Source organism: Apium graveolens, chromosome 10, assembly GCF_009905375.1.
Source record: "Apium graveolens cultivar Ventura chromosome 10, ASM990537v1, whole genome shotgun sequence".
Classification (NCBI taxonomy): domain Eukaryota; kingdom Viridiplantae; phylum Streptophyta; class Magnoliopsida; order Apiales; family Apiaceae; genus Apium; species Apium graveolens.
Genome location: NC_133656.1, coordinates 83,902,026 through 83,927,655, shown reverse-complemented (window position 1 = coordinate 83,927,655; position 25,630 = coordinate 83,902,026). Strand labels below are relative to the sequence as shown.

The following is a 25,630-nucleotide window of genomic DNA, read 5'->3' as shown; positions in this document are numbered from 1 at the left end:
CAAAGTAAACCTAACCAAGCTCAATATCAGAATTTGCTTGTGTTAAAAGATTTCCACATAAATAATTACTTCAAACAAGGGATCTCTAGTATATTAGAGACTACTAGGTCAGCATCTAGCACAGTTATCCTCATTGGATTGAATAGTCACAGAAACATTCATATCACTATCAGAGTTTAGAAATTCACATCAGACAACAATCAGCACTTAAGTAAATTTCAATTTAGGCACAGATTACATAAAGATAGTAATATCTGTAAATACTGATCATAAAGTATGATGTATCAGAACATAAACTAAGCAGATTTAGAGAAAGAACCTGAAACCATTCCAAGTTCATTTACCAATCTTGTAAAAGTAGCTTCACACAGTGGTTTTGTGAAGATATCTGCTAGTTGTTGATCTGTTGGAACAAAATGCAATTCCACTTTACCTTCCATCACATGTTCCCTTATGAAGTGGTACCTAATGCTGATGTACTTTGTCATTGAGTGCTGCACTGGATTACCTGTCATAGCAATAACACTTTGATTATCACAGTAAATAGGGATTTTAGAAAATTCTAACCCATAATCCAGTAATTGATTCTTCATCCAAAGAATCTGTGCACAACAGCTTCCTGCAGCAATGTACTCTGCTTCTGCAATTGATGTGGAAATTGACTTTTGTTTCTTGCTAAACCAAGAAACTAATCTGCCTCCAAGAAATTGGCAGCTTCCACTTGTGCTTTCCTGTCAATTTTGCACCCTGCAAAATCTACATCTGAGTAACCTATTAGCTTAAAGTTTGATTCCCTAGGATACCACAATCCTAAATCAGCTGTACCCTTAAGGTACTTGAAATTTTTTTTCACAGCTGTTAAGTGAGCTTCTCGTGGATCTGCTTAAAATCTTGCATAAAGACAAGTAGCATACATGATATCAGGTCTACTGATGTACCAGTATCCTTATCCAATTTTGTTGCAGTGGCCATAGAAGTGGATGCACTTGAACAATCTTGCATTCAAAATTTCATCAACAAATTTCTGGTGTACTTAGATTGACAAATAAAAATTCCTTCTTCATTCTGCTTGACTTGAAGGCCCAGAAAATAGCTAAGTTCTCCCATCATACTCATTTAATATCTTGATTACATTAGCTTGGCAAACCTTTTACAAAGTCTGTCATTTATAGAACCAAAAATGATATCATCAACATATATCTGCACCAAAAGTAAGTCCTTTCCATGGTTGAGATATAATAAAGTTTTGTCAATAGTCCCTCTGTTAAATCCACTTTCCAGAAGAAACTGAGTTAATGTCTCATACCATGCTCTTGGAGCTTGCTTAAGGCCATAAAGTGCTTTATCAAGTCTGTAGACATGATTAGGAAATTTTGAATCTACAAAACCTGGAGGTTGTTCAACATATACTTCTTCTTCCAATTCTCCATTAAGAAAAGCACTTTTTACATCCATTTGAAAGACTGTAAACTTTTTGTGAGCAGCATAAGCCAAATATATCCTTATGGCTTCCAATCTAGCAACTGGTGCAAATGTTTCATCATAATCAATTCCCTCATGTTGAGAATATCCTTTTGCAACCAGTCTTGCTTTATTCCTTATAATTATGCCATCACTATCAGTTTTTGTTCTGAACACCCACTTTGTACCAACAACAGATCTTTTCTTTGGTCTTGGCATAATCACCACAGTTTCAATAACATCAGAGTTTAACCCATCAGAGTTTGCAGTATTAGGATTCAAACTATCAGAATTTACAGAATCATAATTTAAAACTTCATTCTCAAATCTCACCTGATCATGATCATTGAAATCTTCAAGTCCAGAAATCTTCTTATCATCAAAAGAGATATTGATAGATTCCATGATAACCCTTGTTCTTAAATTGTAGACTCTGAAGGCTTTTGTGGAAAGTGGATATCCAACAAAAATTCCTTCATCGGCTTTTAGATCAAATTTGGATAGTTGTTTAGGATGAGTCTTAAGAACAAAAAACTTGCATCCAAATACATGAAAATACTTCAGATTTGGCTTCTTTTTCTTCACCATCTCATATGGTGTCTTTCTATGCTTGTTGATAAGTGTTGCATTCTGAGTAAAATAAGCAGTCTGCAAAGCTTCAGCGCAAAAGTAGGTTGGTAATTTTGCTTCATCAAGCATAGTTCGTGCAACTTCAATAAGAGTTCTATTCTTTCTTTCAACAACTCCATTTTGCTGTGGAGTTCTAGGAGCAGAAAATTCCTGCTTTATTCCATGGTTTTTGCAGAACTCTTCCATGATCAAATTCTTGAACTCAGTGCCATTATCACTTCTTATGATTTTCACAGAGTCTTTGACCAATTTATCCAGTTGTTTGACATGATCAATCAAGATAGATGCAGTTTCATTTTTTTCTGTGCAAGAAATACACCCATGTGTATCTGGTAAACTCATCTACTATGACATAGCATATTTCTTCTTTGCAATAGACATGACATTCACTAGACCAAATAGATCAACATGTAGTAGGTGATAAGGCTTAAGAATTGAAGATTCATTCTTGCTCTTGAATGAAGATTTTCTTTGTTTTGCCACAAGATCTTTCTTGACTAGTTCATTTATATTGTGAAAGTTTAAATGAGAGAGTTTTTCATGCCAATCCCAACTTTCTTCAATTGATGCTCTGCTTAACAAACAAATTGTAGAACCATTAGAACTTGTTGAAAGCTTGGCTTCAAAAATGTTACCATGCATGTATCCCTTCAGAACAACTTTGTCTGTAGATTTGCTTACAACTTCATAGTGTTCTTCAAAGAAATCCACATGATAACCTCTGTCACAGATTTGACTAACACTCAGCATATTGTGTTTAAGTCATGAGACTAGAGCTAATTTTCCAATGATGACATTCCCAAGATTGATATTGCTATATCCCAGAGTTTTTCCCATGTTGCCATCTCCATAAGAAACTCCTGGGCCAGCTTTCTCCATAAAGTCTGATAGCAGGGCTTTATTTCCAGTCATATGTCCTGAACATCCACTATTAAGAACTAGGATATTTTTCCTGTTGCCCTACAATCACAAAAACCACTAATGATTAGTTTTAAGGACCCAAACTTGCTTGGATCCTTTGGCCTTATTAAGTTTGTCTGCATTTGTAGCGGATTTAATTTCAGAGTTTGTGCTAACATGCTGTTTATCAGAATTTACAGTATCAGACTTTGCATCAGAACTTACACTAGAAGGAATTATAGCAACTTTCTTCAAAGAAGGTTTTATTTGATAATAATCATAGTACAAACTATGATATTCCTTATAAGTATAAATGGAATGCCATAAACTACCACAATGAAAATAAGGATTTTGTGGCTTAAACCTAACAGACTGACTCTTAACTCCTGACTTTGAAGGTAAGGATTTTATATTCTTATTCTTCTTGCAAAAAGAAGCCAGATGGTTAGAATTTCCACAGTTATAGCATTTTTTTCTAGGAGCATTATGAATAGGCTTATAATTATTGCTTTTATTCACACCTTCCTTTCCATTCCTATTTTTCCTAGGTGGCTTTACCTTATTTACATTCATAATCTCTTTCAGCTTATACTTAAGTTGCTTCTTTGTCATTAAGCCTATGTTAACTTCAGTTGGCTTATTCTGTTTTAATTTGTCAGAAGTTGAATCTGCCTTAACTTCTGTCTCAGTATCTTTCATCTTTTCAGAATCAGTCTTTACAGTTTTTGCTACAAACTTAACAGGATTTACCTTTGGCTTATTAGTCTATTTAACAATAGTTGGATTAATTTGTTCAGTTCCTGTTTCACTTTTATCATCTTTATAACCTAAGCCCTCTTTCCAGTTTCCACTACTTAGTAAATTCTGAGTTGTTCTTCCAGAGTTAGTCCAAGTCCTGATAATCTCTCTTTCTTTTTCTAACTCAGTTTTTAGAGATTGATTCAATTTTAACACTTCATCTCTAACATAAAAAGCATCATCTCTTTCTTTCTGAGTTCGATGGAACATAACTAACTCATTTTCTAAATAGTCATTCCTTTTCTTAAAAGCCATATTTTTAAAAGTTAACCTATCACATGTTAAGGTCTGATCTCTATAGCTAATGAACATGGTTTTAAGATAAGATCTCAACTCAGTAATATCATCAGTATAAAAAACATAAGTTGTTTGAGTTACCTTTAACTCAGCAGCATCAGAACTGCTATCAGCATTTGCCATCAAGGCATAATTCACCTCATCTTCAGAATCTGAAGTGTCTGTCCAGCTTTTCTTCTTTATGACAAGTTCCTTGCCTTTGTCACCTTTTCCTTTCTTGCAATCAGGAGATCTGTGGCCTTTCTCACCATAATTGTAGCATTTAACATTTGAGTAATCTCCTCTGTCAGACTTTCCTGCTTTGCCTTCAGATTTTCTGAATCCCTTCTTATCAGAACTTCCACTTTTCCTGGAAAACTTCCTTCCCCTTCTGAATATCTTTGTGATACCCTTTACCATAAGAGCACACAATCTCATAATATCTTCATCAGCATCCATCTCAGATAGACTTTCAGTTTCTGAATCCTCATCATTATCAGAACTTGATGACTAAGTATCAAACTTTGTGATGAGAGCCTTTCATTTGCCTTTATTTGAGACAGCCACTTTGGGGGATTCCTCCTCAGCCTTAAGAGCAATTGTTCTTAACTTTCTCCCATGTCTCTTGCTTCTTTGATCCATCTCAAGTTCATGAGTTTTGAGCATACCATAAATTTCATCAAGAGTTGTTTCATCAAGAGCATAGTTATCTCTTATAGTGGTTGCCTTCAAATCCCAACTTTCAGGAAGAGCTAAAAGGAATTTAAGATTAGTATCTTCAAGATCATATTCCTTATCCACCAGTGACAGATCATTCAAGAGTTTGACAAATCTGTCATATAAACCAGTTAATGACTCATCAGGTTTTGAGTCAAAGTGCTCATACTCTTGAGTGCGTATAGTCCTCCTCTTCTTCTTAATTGCATCAGTTCCCTGGAATCTTGTCTCCAAGGCATCCCATATCTCCTTTGCAGTCTTGCAGTTGATTACCCTGTTTGACATGACATTATCAATGGCACTATGCAGCAAATGCCTTACCTTTTCATCCATGGCCATAGATGAGATATCTTCAGCTTTACATTCACTTTTCTCCTTTGGTACGATATTTGCTGGCTGATCTGCAACTACAACAGAGAGCTTGGTTAGCTTATGTGGTCCTTCTTTAATTCTGTCAAGGTATTCTGGATCTGTAGCTTCCAGAAACATAGTCATCCTCACTTTCCATATGGGATACTCTGAAGTCCTCAGCATGGGAACCCTAATAGTCTCATATCGACTGTGGATTTGAGTATTTGGAGTTTCTTCCGTTTTGGTGGGCTTGGTTGGAGTTTGTTCTTCTTCAGACATGATTGTTTTGGATCTTTACTGTATATGTGTTAACAGATAGGCTCTGATACCACTTGTTAATTCACACACACTGTAGAAGGGGGTTGAATATAGTTTATAGTACAATCAAATCGAATTAAGAACACAAGTATGAAACACAGAATAATCTTATTAATATAATAGTATTACAATGGAACCGTTCTCTCTCAGTGATGAACAAATATCACGAGAGCTTCTAGGGTTATAATGAATAATATTCTCAATAAAGATAACACATATAGTGTAAACCCTATGCTGTGTTTATATAGACACACAGTTACAAGATAATCTTCTAATTGATATCGAATATGATTCTGTATCCTAAAATATATCAATTAGTTTTCTTTTCCTCCAAGTCTTCTATTTTTCATAGAATATTTCTCCATGCATATTTCATCTTATTTTAGTCTTGATCTTCTTTCCTTTCAATCAGTCGCCTTCCTTATCTGAAACTCTTCTTAAGTCCTGATATTATCTCCTGATAAATATCTTCTGATATCTTAAGTTCTGATAACTTAAGTTTTGATATCTTAAGTTCTGACTTCAGTATAAGTACTGATTTCCAGTTAAATCCTGATTTGTCCTGTTAGTCATAATCTGAAAACTAAACACAAATCATTATTAGACATGACATCACAAATATATCTAACATATGTGTCGTGTTGTTGTTAATAATAAAATAGGTCATTCTGTAACAACTCCTCAATCAATGATTGATCAAAGCTTGACACTAGAACAAGGTATTTGTATCATTGTTTATCCATCTGATTCTTTTTATACGTGCATTTATAATTGTGACTTGAAGTTTTTATTAACTCAGGAATAAGACAGTTTTCGAAAAGTGTTTTGTATAGCCGAGTTGCAGTAAATCTGGAAAGCAATAGAATGACATCAGAGTACAATAATGGTATTATTCTTTATCCATTCTTTGCAATCAATGGTATTATACATTTTTTGCGATTTTGTCTTCGATCATTTATTATATCTGTTGTGTTGCTGTTTATAATTTAGGCCTAATATATTGTTAAGATCATCAATAGGTAAAATAAGGATGGATTTTACCCATTACTACTAATTAACAACTTCATGCAGGTACTGTTTCATGTCAGTTTACACGTTTAAAACAGCAGCCACAAAGTGTTCTAAAGAGTCATCTTTCAATATTTGATGAAAATATATCTCCTAATATTTCAGCAGCCTCAAAATCAGGTTAATTTTAAAATAGTTTGATCAACATCTTATTCCAGTCTATTAGGAGATGTTGATCATGTTTCATGCTTCCATTTATTCTCCATCTTCTATATAGTGCGAAAAGTAAGAATTCGTTCAAAGAATTTGAACAAACAAGATCTTGGTGTTTTTCGTAACACCTTAGCAGATGGAGAAAGCAATAGAATGACACCAAAGCACAATAATGGTATCATTCTTACTCCATTCTGAGATGTATCATACCTTTTTATAATTGTGCCATCAATTTGCCTATATTTGCTGTATTTCAGTTAATAATATACGCCATCCAATGAGAACTCCTCTATCAAGAACTGATGAACGTATGCCGCCTAATATATCATTAATATCATCAAGAGGTAAAATTTAGTTGGATTTATTTCACGATTAATATTTTTAACATCTAATTGCCAGAATTTATAGCGGAGACATGCTTCAGGTAGTATTTCATCTCAGAATTCACGGTTAACACAGCAGACACAAAGTGTTCTGCAAACCTCTCTTGCAGAAAATCTTGAAAGCCACATAATTTGTTCAAAAGAACCTAATGGTATAATTCTTGATATATCTCATTTTTCTGATACATCTGTTATAAAATTGCTTTTGAAATTGTGGATTTTGTGGGAATAGTTACAGCAATGAACAATAGATCTATGATGCAGCCTGTTACGGTAAAAAAATCAAAATCGTGTCTGCCGAGTCCTCTATCAAGATTTGATCAAAATATATCTCCTAATATTCCATCAAATTCAAAATCAGGTTAATTTTCATTACTCTCATTAACTTCTTATTTCAGTCTATGTATGAGTGTTTATCAGCGCAGATGCTAAAATATGTTTCCCATCTTCTATGTAGTGCATAAAGTTAGGATTCGTCCAAAGAATTTCAACAAAGAAGATCTCGGTGTATTTCGTAGCACCTTACCAGATTTGAAAAAAATATCTAGACAATGTACATTATCGCCTAATATTCAGTTTTCTTCTGCAATTAACACACAGTCATCAGGTAATTTTTTAAACAATAAAATGCAATTCTGGATGTATCAGTTGATTACGAAATTATGTCAAATTCTAAAAAATTTAGTATTCTCAAAAATATTTTTTCAGGAATGTATTCCTCTTCTCAGACAGCTGAACAAAGTAAAAATAAATTTCAACGCATAATATCGCCAAACGTTCCTGTCAAAGGTATTAAATTTTGCGGCTTATTCCTGAATTACAAAACTCTGAAGGATTATTTAAACAATGTGTCATGTTTAATACTCTGCATCTACTATTGTATATCATGCAGAACGTAATAGTAAAAATACAGAAATTCAGAATATTAACAGCAGTGGAAACAGTTAAGGAATATTCTCAATTCCTGAATCCTGTGTGTGGCGCCCTCCAAACCCGGGTCAGAAGTTTGGGGTCCACACTCACACCTTATTTATAACCTGCTTATAACAATAATAAAGATAATGATAATATATGCAGTGACCCTACTTACCAACCACCACGGACCGCAACAGGTTAAAGTATGCACACAAGCCAAACACACTAATATATTACAAACCATTCAAATCCCAACTATTCCAAACTCAAACTGAGTATTAAACATTATTACAACCTTTTACAGACTTAAATTATTCCAAAAGAAGCCTACTAGCTCAGCTTCCTCAACCTGAACCCCTAGCTCTCGCGCTGGACTGGGGATCCTCGTTACCAACTGGATCCTTTTTAACTGGAAAAAATATAAACAATATCGCACAAATAAGCTAACTAGCTCAGTAAGTCACAATGACAAAACTGAGAATAATGATCATCAGGTGAACATGATTATGATATCAAGTGAACAATGGATTATGATTTAGAATTGGATATTATACTTTTAATTTAAAAACCAAGGTTAGGCTGCTGATCAGTCACGCACTAACCCCGAGCAAGGCACACAGCATTGCTTTAACTACTGGATCCAAGGCACACATTGGCCTAACTTGACCATTATATGGTCTGACCACGAATCTGGTCCACAATTTTAATAAAACAATCAAATTCTAACATAATAACAGAATATACAATAATAAACAATAACCAGAATCATTAACAACAATGAGTGTTTAATAATGAAAGGGTTTCAATCTTTGTAAGGATCAATAAGGTAATTTAAAAGCTTGGATGCTGGGTAATGAAAGAATTGGATAACAAAGGAATCAACATTTCAGGGTTCAAAGATTTGGGCTTTCAAAGCATAAAATACAATGGTTTGAAGGTATAAGCAATCTGGTTCCGTGTTTTATATTTAATGTGTATGTATTTGTGGAGTAGTATTGTATACATGAGGTTCGTGTTTGGGTATACAACAATCAATGGTCTAGAAAGAATAAGGTTCATGGCTCAAAAACAATAACTGGAATCAGGGTTTGGGTTTTAGTGCTTCAAGCACTTGCAATATCAACAAGACTATCAAGTACTACAATATCTCGAGAAAGATCAGAACACTTGCCTGGTATTAGCTTACTACACTGCACTCGCTTCCAATCACAACCGTCTTACTCCTCAACTATCTGTTTCCCTTTCCTACGTCTTGCTTCTTCTGTTCACATATCATAAGCATCTATCAATAATCGACTTATAGAGTTCTATTCAACACATACTTCTATCTACCCTTCGTTTTACCCAAATCCGATTAACGGATTGAAAGTTACGCAATAAACAGTAAACATCGAATATACAAACCGACAGTCAACCAACATATCACATATAACACATAATACGTCACATAATCAATGACATATCATTTATAAAGACATTTCGGATCATAAATAGGCTTTCTAGTATTTAAAATAATTTTTAAAACATTTTTCAGAATTAAAACGGGTCGTTGGATCAATTTCGGATTAATAAACAGGGTTCGGTTGGCCAATTCTGGCTCCGAAGTAATTTTAGAAAAATTATCCAGCCTTGGAAATAATTTAGAATAATATTTTAAAGCTCGAAACTATTTTTCGGAATTTTTAAATCATTTTTAAATAATTAAATCTAATTAAATAATTAATTAAAATAAATTAATAATTAATTAAATCAATTAATCAATTAATTTCTGAATTAATTGACCAATTAATCAATTAAAATTAACTGAAATTAATTAACTAATTAATTCAGATTTATTTGTGAATTAAAAATAATTTTCGGAATTAAAATAATAATTTTTTAGAATTTTCAGAAATTAAAAATGAATTTTTATAATAAAAATAAATAGGAAATATGATTTTTAAACATTTTATAAACAGGAATCCTATTTTTGAAAACTTTGCAAACTAGAGGGACTAAACTTCACCATCTTCAAAAATACAGGGACTAAACTGCAATTTTGCAGTTTCAGTCGCCGGAAAATCGGGGGTGGCCGGAGAACTCACCTCCGGCATCCTCCCCCCACCATCACCTCCAGAATTAAACTACAGATTACCAGGAACACATCCATGCAAACAAATCATTCTAATCATCCCTGTTCTGGCCAGAAATTGGCCAAGAACATCGCCGGTTTCTGGCGAACATCGGGAATTTTAAAAACACAACTCCCTACGATTCAAGCATCCTCTGTTAACGAGCTATATATCAATCGATTGCAAATTTCATAAGGAACACAACCCACTATAAATTAACAGTTAATAACCCCTGAATCAAAAACCCCCAAATTTTAATTGAAAACATTCATACGGGTTATAAACCCTAATTTTGAAATTCGAATATTAAACCCACTTTTGAGCATGTTATTGAACTCCAAATCAGACGTATGACATATGAAAATCATCAGGAAAACAACCTCTACAACATGCAATCATCAAATCATACAAACAATCATCCGAACAAAAATTCATATTTTTAATAAAATAAATTCAAAAATAAATAAATTTTCAGAAAATAAACCTTTGATTCTGCAGGTATATGGATTACAGATTCTGATAGAGCTTTTCAAGACCTTCAAATCCAGTACTCGAGCTTTTCAAACAAAGATCACTAACACCTTCAAAAGTTGGTTTGATTCTTGGAACAGTTTATGAATATATGATTTTTCTCTGTAAAATTATATAATTATCTGTCTGCAAATGATTTTGATACAAAATAAAATACGGTAAAAGGCTATTTATATTTACGGAAAATTAGTATCCCGTTGAATCATTCCGGATATAAAACGGTACGTTTATTTATAAAAACTGATCCAAACGGTATCGGTTTTCGGGATAATTATCCAAATCAGTACAATTTGTACTGCGGTCTTGGTCTCAGCGCCTGGTTACACGTACTACGAAGTGATAATTGGAATAGTTTAATAAAAAGCTCCCGTTTATTGAAAATACGGGTTTTATTGATTTATCAAAACGAATATTGTATCAAAAATGTTGCGCCCGGACCCGCGCAGAACAAACCGTACGCCGGATCGAAAAAGTCGAAACATGGAATATGCTCGAAATATTACAATTAGGTTAGGAAGGAGTTTTCGGAAGAGTTTCGGGTTCCAAAAACGTAACAACGGGTGACGTCGGTTGGTTCCCGTTTTTATTAAATAGATTTTAATTACCCGGAAAAAGATTTTAGAAATTTTATATGATTCTTATAAATCCATAAATCAACATAAAAATAATTAGGAAGATATGACAATTATTTATACTTTATTTTGGACATATAAAAATTAAAATACTCAATTAATATTATTTTTGAATATCCAAGTACAGATAACACTTAACAATTAACTCACAGAATAGATACTGAACACACATAATAATTATTTAATATCAAAAATAATTACACGATATATCCTGGATATTACGTCCTTCCCCCTTAAAAGGATTCTGTCCTCAGAATCTCCTAAGAAAATAAATGAGGGTACTTTTCTCTCATATCACTTTCTAACTCCCAGGTTTACTCTTCAACCTTTGGGTTTCTCCACAATACTCTTACTAACTTTACGACTTTATTTCTCAATACTTTCTCGCTTTCCTCTAGAATCTCTATCGGACTCTCTACATATGATAAATCTGCCTGAAGCTCTATTGGCTCATATTCTATTACATGCCTGGAGTCTGGATTATATTTCTTGAGCATAGATATGTGAAAAACATTGTGAATGTGCTCCATGTGCGGTGGTAACGCCAACTCGTAAGCTACTTTGCCAACGCGCTTTAGGATTTCAAAAGGTCTGACATATCTTGGGCTTAGCTTCCCTTTCTTCCCAAACCTCGTTAGTCCTTTCCACGGTGATATTTTTAATAATACCAAGCTTCCTTCTTCAAATTCCATGTCTTTCCTTGACTGGTCTGCATATTTCCTCTGACGATCTTGTATGGCTATTAATCATTTCTGGATCAGTTCAACAACTTCCTTTGTCTGTTGTACCAGTTCAGGTCCAAATATCTTGCGTTCTCCTACTTCGTCCCAATATACTGGAAATCTACATTTACGTCCATAAAGGGCTTCATAGGGTGCATTCCAATGCTGGCATGATAACTGTTGTTGTAAGCAAACTCTACCAGAGGTAAATGTTCATCCCAACTTTCTTTGAAATCAATAGCACAAATACGTAACATGGCCTCGATTGTCTGGATCGTTCTTTCACTTTGGCCATCCGTCTGGGGGTGATAGGCCGTACTCATATTCAGTCTTGTTCCCAAAATTTCTTGAAAACTCTTCCAAAATCTTGAATTAAACCTTGGATCTCGATCAGATACAATAGACACAGGAACTCCATGACGAACTACGATTTCCTTCAGGTACATATGGACTAACTTGTCGAGCGAAAATCTTTCGTTTATAGGCAGAAAATGAGCTGACTTGGTAAGTCTATCCACTATAACCCAAATGGCATCATGATTAGCCCTTGTCCTTGGTAATCCAACTATGAAATCCATGGTAATATGTTTCCACTTCCACTCTGGAATCTCCAATGGTTGTAGTAATCCGCTTGGTCTCTGATGCTCTGCTTTAACTCTATGACAGGTATAACATTTGCTAACCCATTCCGCAATTTCCCTCTTCATATCTGGCCACCAATAATTCTTCTTTAAATCTCTGTACATTTTGGTACTCCCTGGATGGATGGAATATCTTGAACTATGTGCTTCTTGTAAAATTTCATTCTTTAACTCCGTCACCGGTGGAATCCAGATTCTAGATGAAAATCTCAAAATGACTTGATCATCCTTCTGCGTGCATAATTCTTCACCTACCAAATGATTTATATCTTGATCCATTACATCTTCCTGACATTTCTTTATTTTCTCCAACAACTCCGGCTGGAAAGTCATACTGTACACTTTCGCTTCCTCAGGTTTGCAAACTCTAATTTCCAATTCCAATTTCTGAAATTCCTTATATATATCTTCAGGTACTGATAACTCATTTAACCTTTCCTTCCGACTTAATGCGTCTGCCACCACGTTCGCCTTACCGGGATGATAATTAATCGAGCAATCATAGGCTCTGTTTGGGATTGCTGTTAAAAATTGTTGTGCTGTTAGAAAAAGTGCTGCTGAAAAAAGTGTTGTTGTAAAAATCAGATGACTGTTTGGTAATTTTTTTGATACGTATATGTGTTGATGCAAAAAATTAAAAATAATGATGATTTTGGTAAGGTTTGATGGTAAAATCAGCATCTGCTTCCCGCAACAGCTGAAAAGCAGCTTTTTCTAAAAGCATGGGGGGACTTGCTTTCTCTAACAGCAGTTTTTAGGCCAAAAGCACTTTTCCGAAAAGCAGCTTTTAAATTTTACCAAACAGTTTTTTAACTGCTTTTGAGTAAAAAGCTGTTGTTGCTGTCTGCAACAGCAATACCAAACATACCCATAGTCTTTGATCAACTCTAACCATCTCCTTTGCCTCATATTAAGTTCCTTTTGTGTGAATATGTACTTTAAGCTTTTGTGATCCGTGAAAATTTCGCACTTTTCTCCATACAAATAATGTCTCCAAATTTTTAAAGCGAAAACTATGGCTGCTAGCTCCAAGTCATGAGTAGGATACTTCTGTTCGTGTGGTTTTAATTGCCTTGACGCATACGCAATCACCTTTTCGTGCTGCATTAAAACACATCCTAGTCCTTTGTGAGAAGCATCGCTATAAATTATGAAATTCCCTTGATCATCTGGAAGTGACAAAACAGGTGTCGTGATTAATCTCCGCTTCAATTCCTGAAAACTTTCTTCACACTTGTCGTTCCATATAAACTTTTCATTCTTTCATGTAAGCTTTGTCAATGGTGTTGCAATCCTTGAGAAATTCTGAACGAATCGTCGATAATATCCTGCCAATCCCAAGAAACTTCTTACCTCAGTGGGTGTTCTCGGTCTCTCCCAATTCGTAATTGCTTCGATCTTTGCCGGGTCCACTTTGATCCCTTCGTTACTGACTATGTGTCCTAAGAATTGAACTTCCTGTAGCCAAAACTCACACTTCGAGAACTTAGCATATAACTTCTTTTTCCTTAAAATCTTCAAAGCCGTTCTCACATTTTCCGCATGATCCTCTTCCGTCTTTGAATAGATTAAAATATCGTCTATAAACACAATAACAAACTTATCCAAATATTCCTTAAAAATTCTATTCATCAGGTCCATAAACGCTGCCGGGGCATTGGTCAATCCAAAAGACATCACTAAGAACTCGTAACGTCATTACCTTGTTCTGAAAGCTGTCTTTGGTATATCTTCCGGCTTGATCTTCAGTTGCTGATATCCCGATCTTAAATCAATTTTGGAGCAGTACTTGGCTCCCTTCAACTGGTCAAACAAATCGTCAATTCTGGGTAACAGATACTTATTCTTGATTGTAAGCTTGTTGAGCTCCCTATAGTCGATACACAGTCTCATGTTTCCATCTTTCTTCTTAACAAATAATATCGGGGCTCCCCACGGGGATACGCTGGGTCTGATTACTCCTTTTTCTAACAATTCCTGTAATTGCTTCGCTAGCTCTTTCATCTCAACAGGCGCCATTCTGTACGGGGCCTTGGATACTGGTTCCGTCCCAGGTGCTAAGTCGATCGCAAATTCAATTTCTCTATCTGGAGGAAGTCCTGGTAACTTGTCGGGAAACACGTCTGGAAATTCATTCACAACTGGAATATCTTCAAGTTTTGCTAACTCCTGACTTTTGTCGATCACATATGCTACGAAATGCTCACATCCTTGTCGTAGTAACTTCTTGGCTTGAATCATCGTCAAGAACTTCTTTACTTGTTTCTGACCTTTGAACGTTACTATTCTTTCATCTGGCGTTTTCACCATTACTTTCTTATTTCGACAATCTATCTAAGCATCATGCTTAGATAACCAATCCATCCCTAATATAACATCAAATTCTCCTAACTTAAATGGTATCAAATCTACACAAAATTTACTACCAGAGATCTCAATCTCACGATTCCCACAAACTTGGTTAACAGTTACTCATTCTTGATTTGCTAATTCCACAGTCATTATTTCATTAAAACACTCAACTGGACAATTTAACTTACTAACAAAATCTTGTGAAATAAACGATCGAGTTGCTCCCGAATCTATTAACACTTTGGCACATAAAGAATTCACATTAAGCGTACATGCCACGACATCCGTATCCTGGATCGCATCCTTCACCGACACGTCAAAAACTCTAGCCCTTGGAGTCTCATTCACTGTTGGGGTAGATCCCATAATCCTCAATGCATTACTGACTGGGGCTGGTGTCTTGCAATCCCTGGCCATATGTCCTGGCTTCCCACATTTAAAGCATGTAAATCCAATGGCTGGAACCTTCACTGCTGGATTCCGGATAGGCTGATCCTTATTTGTTGGCTCTCTTGCTGGCTGATTTCGGCACTCCCTCGAATAGTGCCCTTTCTGGTTGCATTTAAAACATACCACATTCAACTTATGACAAACTCCTCCATGCTTCTTTCCACATACTTGACAATCTGGAAAAGTTAGTCTCAACTGACTTGGCTGATTTGTATTAACTGGATGGTTGCTCTGGCCTCCGTCTCCTGCATTCTGTTTCCTAAAATTAAAATTTCTCCCTGACTGAAACTTGCCCTTCTTAAAATTTGGAAACTTCCCTGTTTGTGACTGACCCTCACTTCCCTCAACTTTCCTTTTCTTGCTTTACTTTTCCTTCTGGAACATCTCACTCTCTGTCTCTGCGATCATAGCCTTCTGTACTACTCCAGCATAGGTATCCAATTCAAAAATGGCTACCTTCCCTCTGATCCATGGTTTCAAACCTTGCTGAAATCTTTTAGCTTTCTTCTTATCAGTATCCACATACGACGGTACATACCTTGACAATTCCTCAAACTTACCCTCATAATCTGTTACCGACTTGTTTCCTTGCTTTAATTCTAAAAACTTCAGCTCCATTTGATCCTGAACAAACTGAGGAAAATATTTTTCTAAAAACAATTCCTTAAACCTTTTCCAAGTAATAGCATCTGTGCCTTCCAATGTATTCACCATTTCCCACCAATAGGTGGCCTCATTCTTCAGATAGTAACTTGCAAACTCAACCTTCTGTTCTTCCTTTACTTTCAGTAAGGCAAATACCTTCTCTATTTCCTTTAACCAAACATTTGCTTCAATTGGCTCTAAGGAACCCTTGAATTCTGGTGGGTTTACTGCCTGAAAAGTTTTAAAAGTTACCTGGGGGTTGGCCTGTCTTTGTTGTTGTTGTGCCAGGTGAACTATTTGTTGGGCCAAGATTTGAAGAATCTGGGCTATTGCTGGGTCCATGGGTCCTGGGTTCACATTCGGGTTTGTATCATCTTGGTTGTTATTGTTGTTGGTTTCTTCATTCTGGGTGTTGGTGCGGGTATTTCTTCTAGGAGGCATTTTCTGTAAAGAATCAATCAACTTATTTAGCTTTTGAATCAATCTTTTGCACAAAAGAATAGTTTTGCAAAACAGAAATATCTCTTTTTGAAAACAGTTGTAACTAAATAAATTGCATGCTTCTTTACAGAATATAAACAGTTATGGAAAACAGGGCACATGGTATCACAGGGGTATAACTGGTGCAATAAATAAGGTAAGGTAAAACAGGTGCAATAAAGTAAATGACAGTGCTGGAAAGGAAAAAGGTACTGATATATATAGATCAAAAGTTTTAGGTAGTACAAGCGTAAAGACGCATCAGAAGTAAAAGCAAAAAGGGTACAGCAACCTACTCACTAGTCAGCATAGCTGGTCTATAAATACAACTCAAAAGTCTACTAATACACACTACACACTACTGTATATACTACATAACCATAACAACACTGCTCAGCATCTCCATCTCTGAATCTCTGGCTTAGCTCCAAGGAAACTCTGGTCCTGCCAGCCTCTCAAAGTCCTCCATCACCTCAGTAGCCCAGCCCATCAGTGCATCAGGGCCTCTGCCAGGTAGTGTAGCTCCATGTAGCCTAGCCTCAAGAACCCTCCGTATCACATGAATCTCCTGTCGAAGCTCCCTCACACCACGATCAAAATCTGTAGTCCTGATGATATGCTATAGCTCTCTGATCTGAGCCAACAAGGAATCACGCTCCAATAGAAGAGCCTCATACCGGTAATAAGGAACTGGGGGCAATGTGGACTGAAATAGGGCACCCGCAACTGAATGCCCAGTGGAATCTGAATCCGCTGGTGGGGGTCCTCTGATAGGTGGCCTCATGCCTGGAGGTGGAATAGCCTGCAATGGTATGGGTTGCAACACGGGTGGAGGTAATATAGCCAATACTAGTGGAACAACAGGACGTGGATCCGAAGACGGCACTCCAACTGAAGGCTCTGAGTGATCAGCTGATACGGGAATAAAAGAGTCGGCCATCACTGCTATCTGAAATCATATCGCAATATAAAAATCTCGAACCATAACGCGAATTACACTAATACCTGATATACCGAAGCACTCAACCTCTCGACGTTCTATCTTTCTATTCCTTACTTCTAATCCTAACCCTCTACCCATTCCCGTTAACCTAGGCTTGTGTCAGTGACTTATAACCTGTAGCTCTGATACCAAACCTGTGGCGCCCTCCAAACCCGGGTCAGAAGTTTGGGGTCCACACTCACACCTTATTTATAAACTGCTTATAACAATAATAAAGATAATGATAATATATGCAGTGACCCTACTTACCAACCACCACGGACCGCAACAGGTTAAAGTATGCACATAAGTCAAACACACTAATATATTACAAACCGTTCAAATCCCAACTATTCCAAACTCAAACTGAGTATTAAACATTATTACAACCTTTAAAGACTTAAATTATTCCAAAAGAAGCCTACTAGCTCAGCTTCTTCAACCTGAACCCCTAGCTGTCGCGCTGGACTGGGGATCCTCGTTACCAACTGGTTCCTTTTTAACTGGAAAGAATATAAACAACATCGCACAAATGAGCTAACTAGCTCAGCAAGTCACAATGACAAAACTGAGAATAATGATCATCAGGTGAACATGATTATGATATCAAGTGAACAATGGATTATGATTTAGAATTGGATATTATACTTTTAATTTAAAAACCAAGGTTAGGCTGCTGATCAGTCATGCACTAACCCCGAGCAAGGCACACAACATTGCTCTAACTACTGGATCCAAGGCACATATTGGCCTAACTTGACCATTATATGGTCTGACCACGAATCGTGTCCACAATTTTAATAAAACAATCCAATTCTAACAAAATAACAGAATATGCAATAATAAACAATAACCAGGATCATTAACAACAATGAGTGTTTAATAATGAAAGGGTTTTAATCTTTGTAAGGATCAATAAGGTAATTTAAAAGCTTGGATGCTGGGTAATGAAAGAATTGGATAACAAAGGAATCAACATTTCAGGGTTCAAAGATTTGGGCTTTCAAAGCATAAAATACAATGGTTTGAAGGTATAAGCAATCTGGTTCCGTGTTTTATATTTAATGTGTATGTATTTGTGGAGTAGTATTGTATACTTGAGGTTCGTGTTTGGGTATACAACAATCAATGGTCTAGAAAGAATAAGGTTCATAGCTCAAAAACAATAACTGGAATCAGGGTTTGGGTTTTAGTGCTTCAAGCACTTGCAATATCAACAAGACTATCAAGTACTACAATATCTCGAGAAAGATCAGAACACTTGCCTGGTATTAGCTTACTACACTGCACTCGCTTCCAATCACAACCGTCTTACTCCTCAACTATCTGTTTCCCTTTCCTACGTCTTGCCTCTTCTGCTCATATATCATAAGCATCTATCAATAATCGACTTATAAAGTTCTATTCAACACATACTTCTATCTACCCTTCGTTTTACCCAAATTCGATTAACGGATTGAAAGTTACGCAATAAACAGTAAACATCGAATATACAAACTGACAGTCAACCAACATATCACATATAACACATAATACGTCACATAATCAATAACATATCATTTATAAAGACATTTCGGATCATAAATAGGCTTTCTGGTATTTAAAATGATTTTTAAAACATTTTTCGGAATTAAAATGGGTCGTTGGTTCAATTTCGGATTAATAAACAGGGTTCGGTTGGCCAATTCTGGCTCCGAAATAATTTTAGAATAATTATCGAGCCTTGGAAATAATTTAGAATAATATTTTAAAGCTCGAAACTATTTTTCGGAATTTTTAAATCATTTTTAAATAATTAAATCTAATTAAATAATTAATTAAAATCAATTAATAATTAATTAAATCAATTAATCAATTAATTTTCGAATTAATTGACCAATTAATCAATTAAAATTAACTAAAATTTTATTTGTGAATTAAAAATAATTTTCGGAATTAAAATAATAATTTTTTAGAATTTTCAGAAATAAAAAATGAATTTTTATAATAAAAATAAATAGGAAATATGATTTTTAAACATTATAAACAGGAATCCTATTTTTGAAAACTTTGCAAACTACAGGGACTAAACTTCACCATCTTCAAAAATACAGGGACTAAACTGTAATTTTGCAATTTCAGTCGCCGGAAAATCGGGGGTGGCCGGAGAACTCACCTCCGGCATCCTCCCACCACCATCACCTCCAGAATTAAACTACAGATTACCAGGAACACATCCATGCAAACAAATCATTCTAATCATCCATGTTTTGGCCGGAAATTGGCCAAGAACATCGCCGGTTTTCGGCGAACATCGGAAATTTTAAAAACACAACTCCCTACGATTCAAGCATCCTCTGTTAACGAGCTATATATCAATCGATTGCAAATTTCATAAGGAACACAACCCACTATAAATCAACAGTTAATAACCCCTGAATCAAAAACCCCCAAATTTCAATTGAAAACATTCATACGGGTTATAAACCCTAATTTTGAAATTCGAAAATTAAACCCACTTTTGAGCATGGTATTGAACTCCAAATCAGACGTATGACATATGAAAATCATCAGGAAAACAAGCTCTACAACATGCAATCATCAAATCATACAAACAATCATCCGAATAAAAATTCATATTTTTAATAAAATAAATTCGAAAATAAATAAATTTTCAGAAAATAAACCTTTGATTCTGCAGGTATATGGATTACAGATTCTGATAGAGCTTTTCAAGACCTTCAAATCCAGTACTCGAGCTTTTCAAACAAAGATCACTAACACCTTCAAAAGTTGGTTTGATTCTTGGAACAGTTTATGAATATATGATTTTTCTCTGTAAAATTATATAATTATCTGTCTGCAAATGATTTTGATACAAAATAAAATACGGTAAAAGGCTATTTATATTTACGGAAAATTAGTATCCCGTTGGATCATTCCGGATATAAAAAGGTACGTTTATTTATAAAAACTGATCCAAACGGTATCGATTTTCGGGATAATTATCCAAATCAGTACAATTTGTACTGCGGTCTTGGTCTCAGCGCCTGGTTACGCGTACTACGAAGTGATAATTGGGATAGTTTAATAAAAAGCTCCCGTTTATCGAAAATACGGGTTTTATTGATTTACCGAAACGAATATTGTATCGAAAATGTTGCGCTGGGACCCGCGCAGAACAAACCGCACGCCGGATCGAAAAAGTCGAAACATGGAATATGCTCGGAATATTACAATTAGGTTAGGAAGGATTTTTCGGAAGAGTTTCGGCTTCCAAAAACGTAACAACGGGTGACGTCGGTTGGTTCCCATTTTTATAAAATAGATTTTAATTACCCGGAAAAAGATTTTAGAAATTTCATATGATTCTTATAAATCCATAAATCAACATAAAAATACTTAGGAAGATATGACAATTATTTATACTTTATTTTGGACATATAAAAATTAAAATACTCAATTAATATTATTTCTGAATATCCAAGTACAGATAACACTTAACAATTAACTCATAGAATAGATACTGAACACGCATAATAATTATTTAATATCAAAAATAATTACACGATATATCCCGGATATTACACTGTGTGACAACCGTTCACAAACAAAAAGGTGTTAAAAAGAAAATTGTTGCTGACAGTGAAGAAGAATAGAATCATTCAAAAAAGTTTTTTGGAAAACTATCACCAGGTCCTTCGTCGTTCAATACATCAAATGTAAAGAGTACATTTGAAAAAGGTGAAAGTTCTAGGCAAAAAAATTTAATGAATGAGTTCAACGATGTTGATGACAATGTTACCATCGACAGTGATACAACATGTGGAGGTATTAATTTTTTGTTTTCGAATAATTTGTTTAATTCTGCAGGACATTAATAAATGTTTTACTGTCTGAAGCATCGCATACTTTTGCTCAATGATGATTTTTAAAATTTTGCATTTTTTGCGACAAACATGGCAAGTGATATTGAGGATATTGATGAAGAATATTTGAGCAATAATCAATCTATGTGGGACGGATACTTGGATCTCGGAGCTCCTGATAAAATCTGTTCGAAGTGTGATGCTGTCTTGTGGAATCACGAAAAAAACAATAAGAGTTCTCCTAATAAGCCACCAACATTTTCTCTTTGTTGTAAAAATGGTCAAGTCGTACTGGATAAGGAGAAACAGCCTCCTGAACCTCTGGCTACTCTCCTTACTGGTGGTGTTCATTTTAAGCATTTCAAACAAAACATAAGGTTTTACAACTGCATGTTTGCCATGAGTTCTACTGGAGGAAAGATTGACCATTCAATAAACAAAGGTGGTGCGCCATATTGCTTCAAGGTCCAAGGTGTTAATTACCACAATAAAGGAAGTCTGGTCCCAACTGACGATAACAATCCAAAGTTTTGTCAGCTTTATATCTATGACACATAGGACGAAATCAACAACAGGATCAATGCAGTTAATGGTGGCAGGGATGCTGTTAATGAAGAAATTGTACAATCTTTGTTGCATATGTTGGATGAGTATAACAGGTTGGTTAAAGGTTTTTGTATGGCTCGCAAAAGGGTTAGGCAAAATGCAGTAGATGAGTCTAAATTGGTTCTGATTTCATCGAGTTCAGCAAGTGGCCGACCAAATCACATTACTCCATCAAATGAGGTAACAGGATTGATTTTTACTTCTCCTTATGCAAAAGGCTGTCGAGATACTGTCATTGATTCTAGAATTGACGGATTACAGAGGATTTTTTTAGACCGATCCACGTTTCATGCAACTTCAATATCCATTATTTTTCCTTCACAGAGATATTGAATATTACCATGAGATCCCATTAAATAGACATGTGAAGAATTCTAAGAGAGACGTAGAAGTTACCGAATCTGAAGATCCAGACGAAAAAGGTGCTAGAGAGTATATTACAATGAGAGAGTTTTATAATTATAAACTAATGATACGTCTTTCAGAAGGTACAAATTTGCTATTTAACAGAAGTATAATTTCTCATTCAGCTGTTCAACTTTGTGATAATTAGTTTATATTTAATTCATTTATACCTTTTACTGTAACAGGTTTGACACCACATCTTGGAGGTCGTTTATAGCAGCAATATGTTATGGATGCTTTCACCACAATTGAGCAGTACAGATTGGACTGGATTAGAGACCATCAAACTACTATAAGATCTTATCTCTATCATAATATCAGAGATGCAATGCAAAAGGGAGATAGAAATCCATCCAATATTGGTAAAGCAATCATTCTTCCCGCTTCATTCACCGGAAGTAAGCGCTATATGACTCAGTATTTTAAAGACTCATTAGCAATATGTCAAACTTTAGGACATCCTTCATTGTTCCTTACTATGATCACTAATACAAAATGGCCCGAAATTCAGCGCATGTTAAAACATATGCCTAGTGTTGATGTTGCTGATGCATCTGATGTTGTAGCCAGAGTCTTTAAAATGAAGGTTGATCAACTTATGGATATGATTAAAAAGAAAATTTATTTTGGCAGATGTATAGGAGATATAATTTTCACTAAGTTTTTTTATACTCACATAATTATTCCTAAATTGTTCTATCAAAATGCACTTTTAGTAAATATTTTTCCTGGTACTAACCGTTTTTCTACAATATTTCCATAGTGATGCATGTAATTGAATTCCAGAAGCGTGGATTGCTTCACGCTCATATATTAATTTGGTTGCACCCCGACGATAGACCTAAAACAACTGAGCAAATTGATAAAATGGTATCAGCTGAAATTCCCGATCCAGAAATTGATCTAGTTGGATATAATGTCGTGAGCAATATTATGATCCACGGACCATGTGGTTTTGATTATACTAAATCTCCATGCATGGTCAAAGACAACTATATAAAGCATTTTTCTAAGCGGTATTTTCATTAAGATCCTTAAATTATAAATACTTTACTTTGTTAATACCTCCATTTTTATTACCAAATTTTTTACAATTTTAAATATGTTTTGTTACAGGTATAATTCTCATAAATTTTTTGACGAGTGTGGATTCCCCATATATAAAAGAAGGAGGACTGGAATTACCATTAACAAGAAGGGGGTCAATCTTGATAATCGCTTTGTTGTCCCATTCAATAGCGATCTTTTGGTGCAGTTTCAATGTCACATGAATATGGAGATTTGCAATAATTCAAGATCACTAAATACCTTTTCAAATACTGTCTAAAGGGTCATGAAATGGCAACAATGTGTTTGAGGAAAATACGTACAGGTACTTCTGCAACAATCCCAAAAAAACACCAAAAGGTCCGATTGATGAGGTAAAACATTATTTGGATGGGAGATATGGTTGCACGTCAGAAGCATCTTGGAGGATATTTGGTTTTGACATTCATTCCCGTTGGCCATCGGTAGAGAGGTTACCGATACATTTACCAGGCGAGAAGCATGTTTCATTTAAGGCTGTGGATGTCTTGGAGGATGTTTGCGACAAGGCAATATAAAAAAAAACAAGTTAGAAGCATGGTTTGATGCAAATAAGACTTTCCCAAATGCGAGGAATTATAGTTATTCTGAATTTCCAAATAAATTTACTTGGCATCCTCAACCTGCATTTGGAAAGAATGGAAAAGAGGAGATGTTATTGGGAGACTCTCTGAAGTGCATTCATCAAGTGGTGAACTATTATATCTCCGCATGCTGTTACTTAGGAAGAAAGGTTCCAGGTCTTTTGAAGATCTTAAAACTGTTAATGGACACATCCACGAAACATTCAAGGAAGCATGCGCGGCCCTTGGTCTTCTACAAAATGATAACCAATGGCATGAAGCAATTGCCGAGAACTCCCATATATCATTGCCTCCACAGTTACGTGCAATATTTGTCAATATTTTGGCATATAGTCCTATTTTAGATCCACTTAGACTTTGGGAATCTAATTGGCAATGTATGTCAGACGATATTCTCATCATCAGGCGATATATGCTTAATGATCCCCATCTATACCTATCAGACGAAGATTTGAAGAATTATGCACTTGCAGCTTTATATCTCATTATCATACTACCTGAATAATTAACATAATTCTGTTTTAGATATTATATGTAGTATACTTTTAAACTAACATAACACTTCATATATATTTTTGCCCGCAGAAATTGAATTTTTTTTAATGACATCGGGAAGAGTTTGAAGGACTACGCGACAATGCCATTTCCAAGTGAAGTTTATTTTAGCAATGCTGTTAACAGACTACTCCAAGAAGAAACTTCATATGATAAAGAAGAACTGAAAATTTTGCATGAAAAGAATCATGGAATGCTCAAACCTGAACAGAAGAACGTTTACGATTCTATCATACAAAATATTTATAATAAGGTAGCTGGTGTTTTCTTTGTATATGGAAGTGGAGGATACGGCAAGACATTTCTATGGCAGACATTATGTTGTCACCTTCGTTCAGAAGGAAAGATTGTGCTTCTTGTTGCCTCATGTGGAATAGCAGCCGTATTATTTCCTGGTGGTAGAACTGCACATTCAAGATTCCATATTCCTTTGAAACTTAATCAGGACAGTACAGCCGGAATCAGACATGGAACCGATATTGCAGAATTAATCCAACAAACTGATTTGATCATTTGGGATGAAGCGCCAATGTAACATCGTCATGCCTTTGAATCTGTTGACCGTTCTTAGAGGGATATAATGTCTGCTATTGACAAAAGGAGAGCAAAGAAGCCATTTGGTGGTATCACAGTAGTTTTGGGCGGAGATTATAGGCAGATTTGCCCGTGATTCCAAAGGCATCCAGAGCTAAAGTAGTAGGTTCCACCCTCAATAAATCAAAGATTTGGGAATTTTGCCAAGTATTTTTACTTAAGCAAAATATGCGGCTTCATGCAGGAAATACAGAAATGGAGAATAAGGTTATAGCGGATTTCAGTAAATGGCAGCTTTTAGTTAGCGATGGTAAAGTTGAGAACTTTAGTCCTGATGCAGACACTGGTGAAATGCTAATAAAGATTCCAGATCAATATGTTGTTCATACCACGCAAAATCCTATAAAAAGTCTTTTTGAAATTACTTACCCGGATTTTCTAAGAAACATGTCTTCACATTCTTTTCTAAGATCAAGAGTTATCCTAACACCAACTA

The 25,630-nt window shown here is 35.3% G+C and overlaps 1 protein-coding gene across 1 annotated transcript; it reads left to right on the top strand.

The window, feature by feature from the left end:
- The first annotated feature begins 24,682 nt into the window (after window positions 1–24,682).
- Window positions 24,683–25,135, top strand: LOC141690716 (uncharacterized). Its single transcript, XM_074495491.1, has one exon. It carries the CDS (start codon window positions 24,683–24,685, stop codon window positions 25,133–25,135), a length of 453 nt encoding a protein of 150 aa, XP_074351592.1.
- Window positions 25,136–25,630: the final 495 nt, after the last annotated feature.

Excerpts from the sequence above, each read along its gene's own strand:
- LOC141690716 (XM_074495491.1), top strand. The coding sequence starts at position 24,683 with ATGCCATTTCCAAGTGAAGTTTATTTTAGCAATGCTGTTAACAGACTA.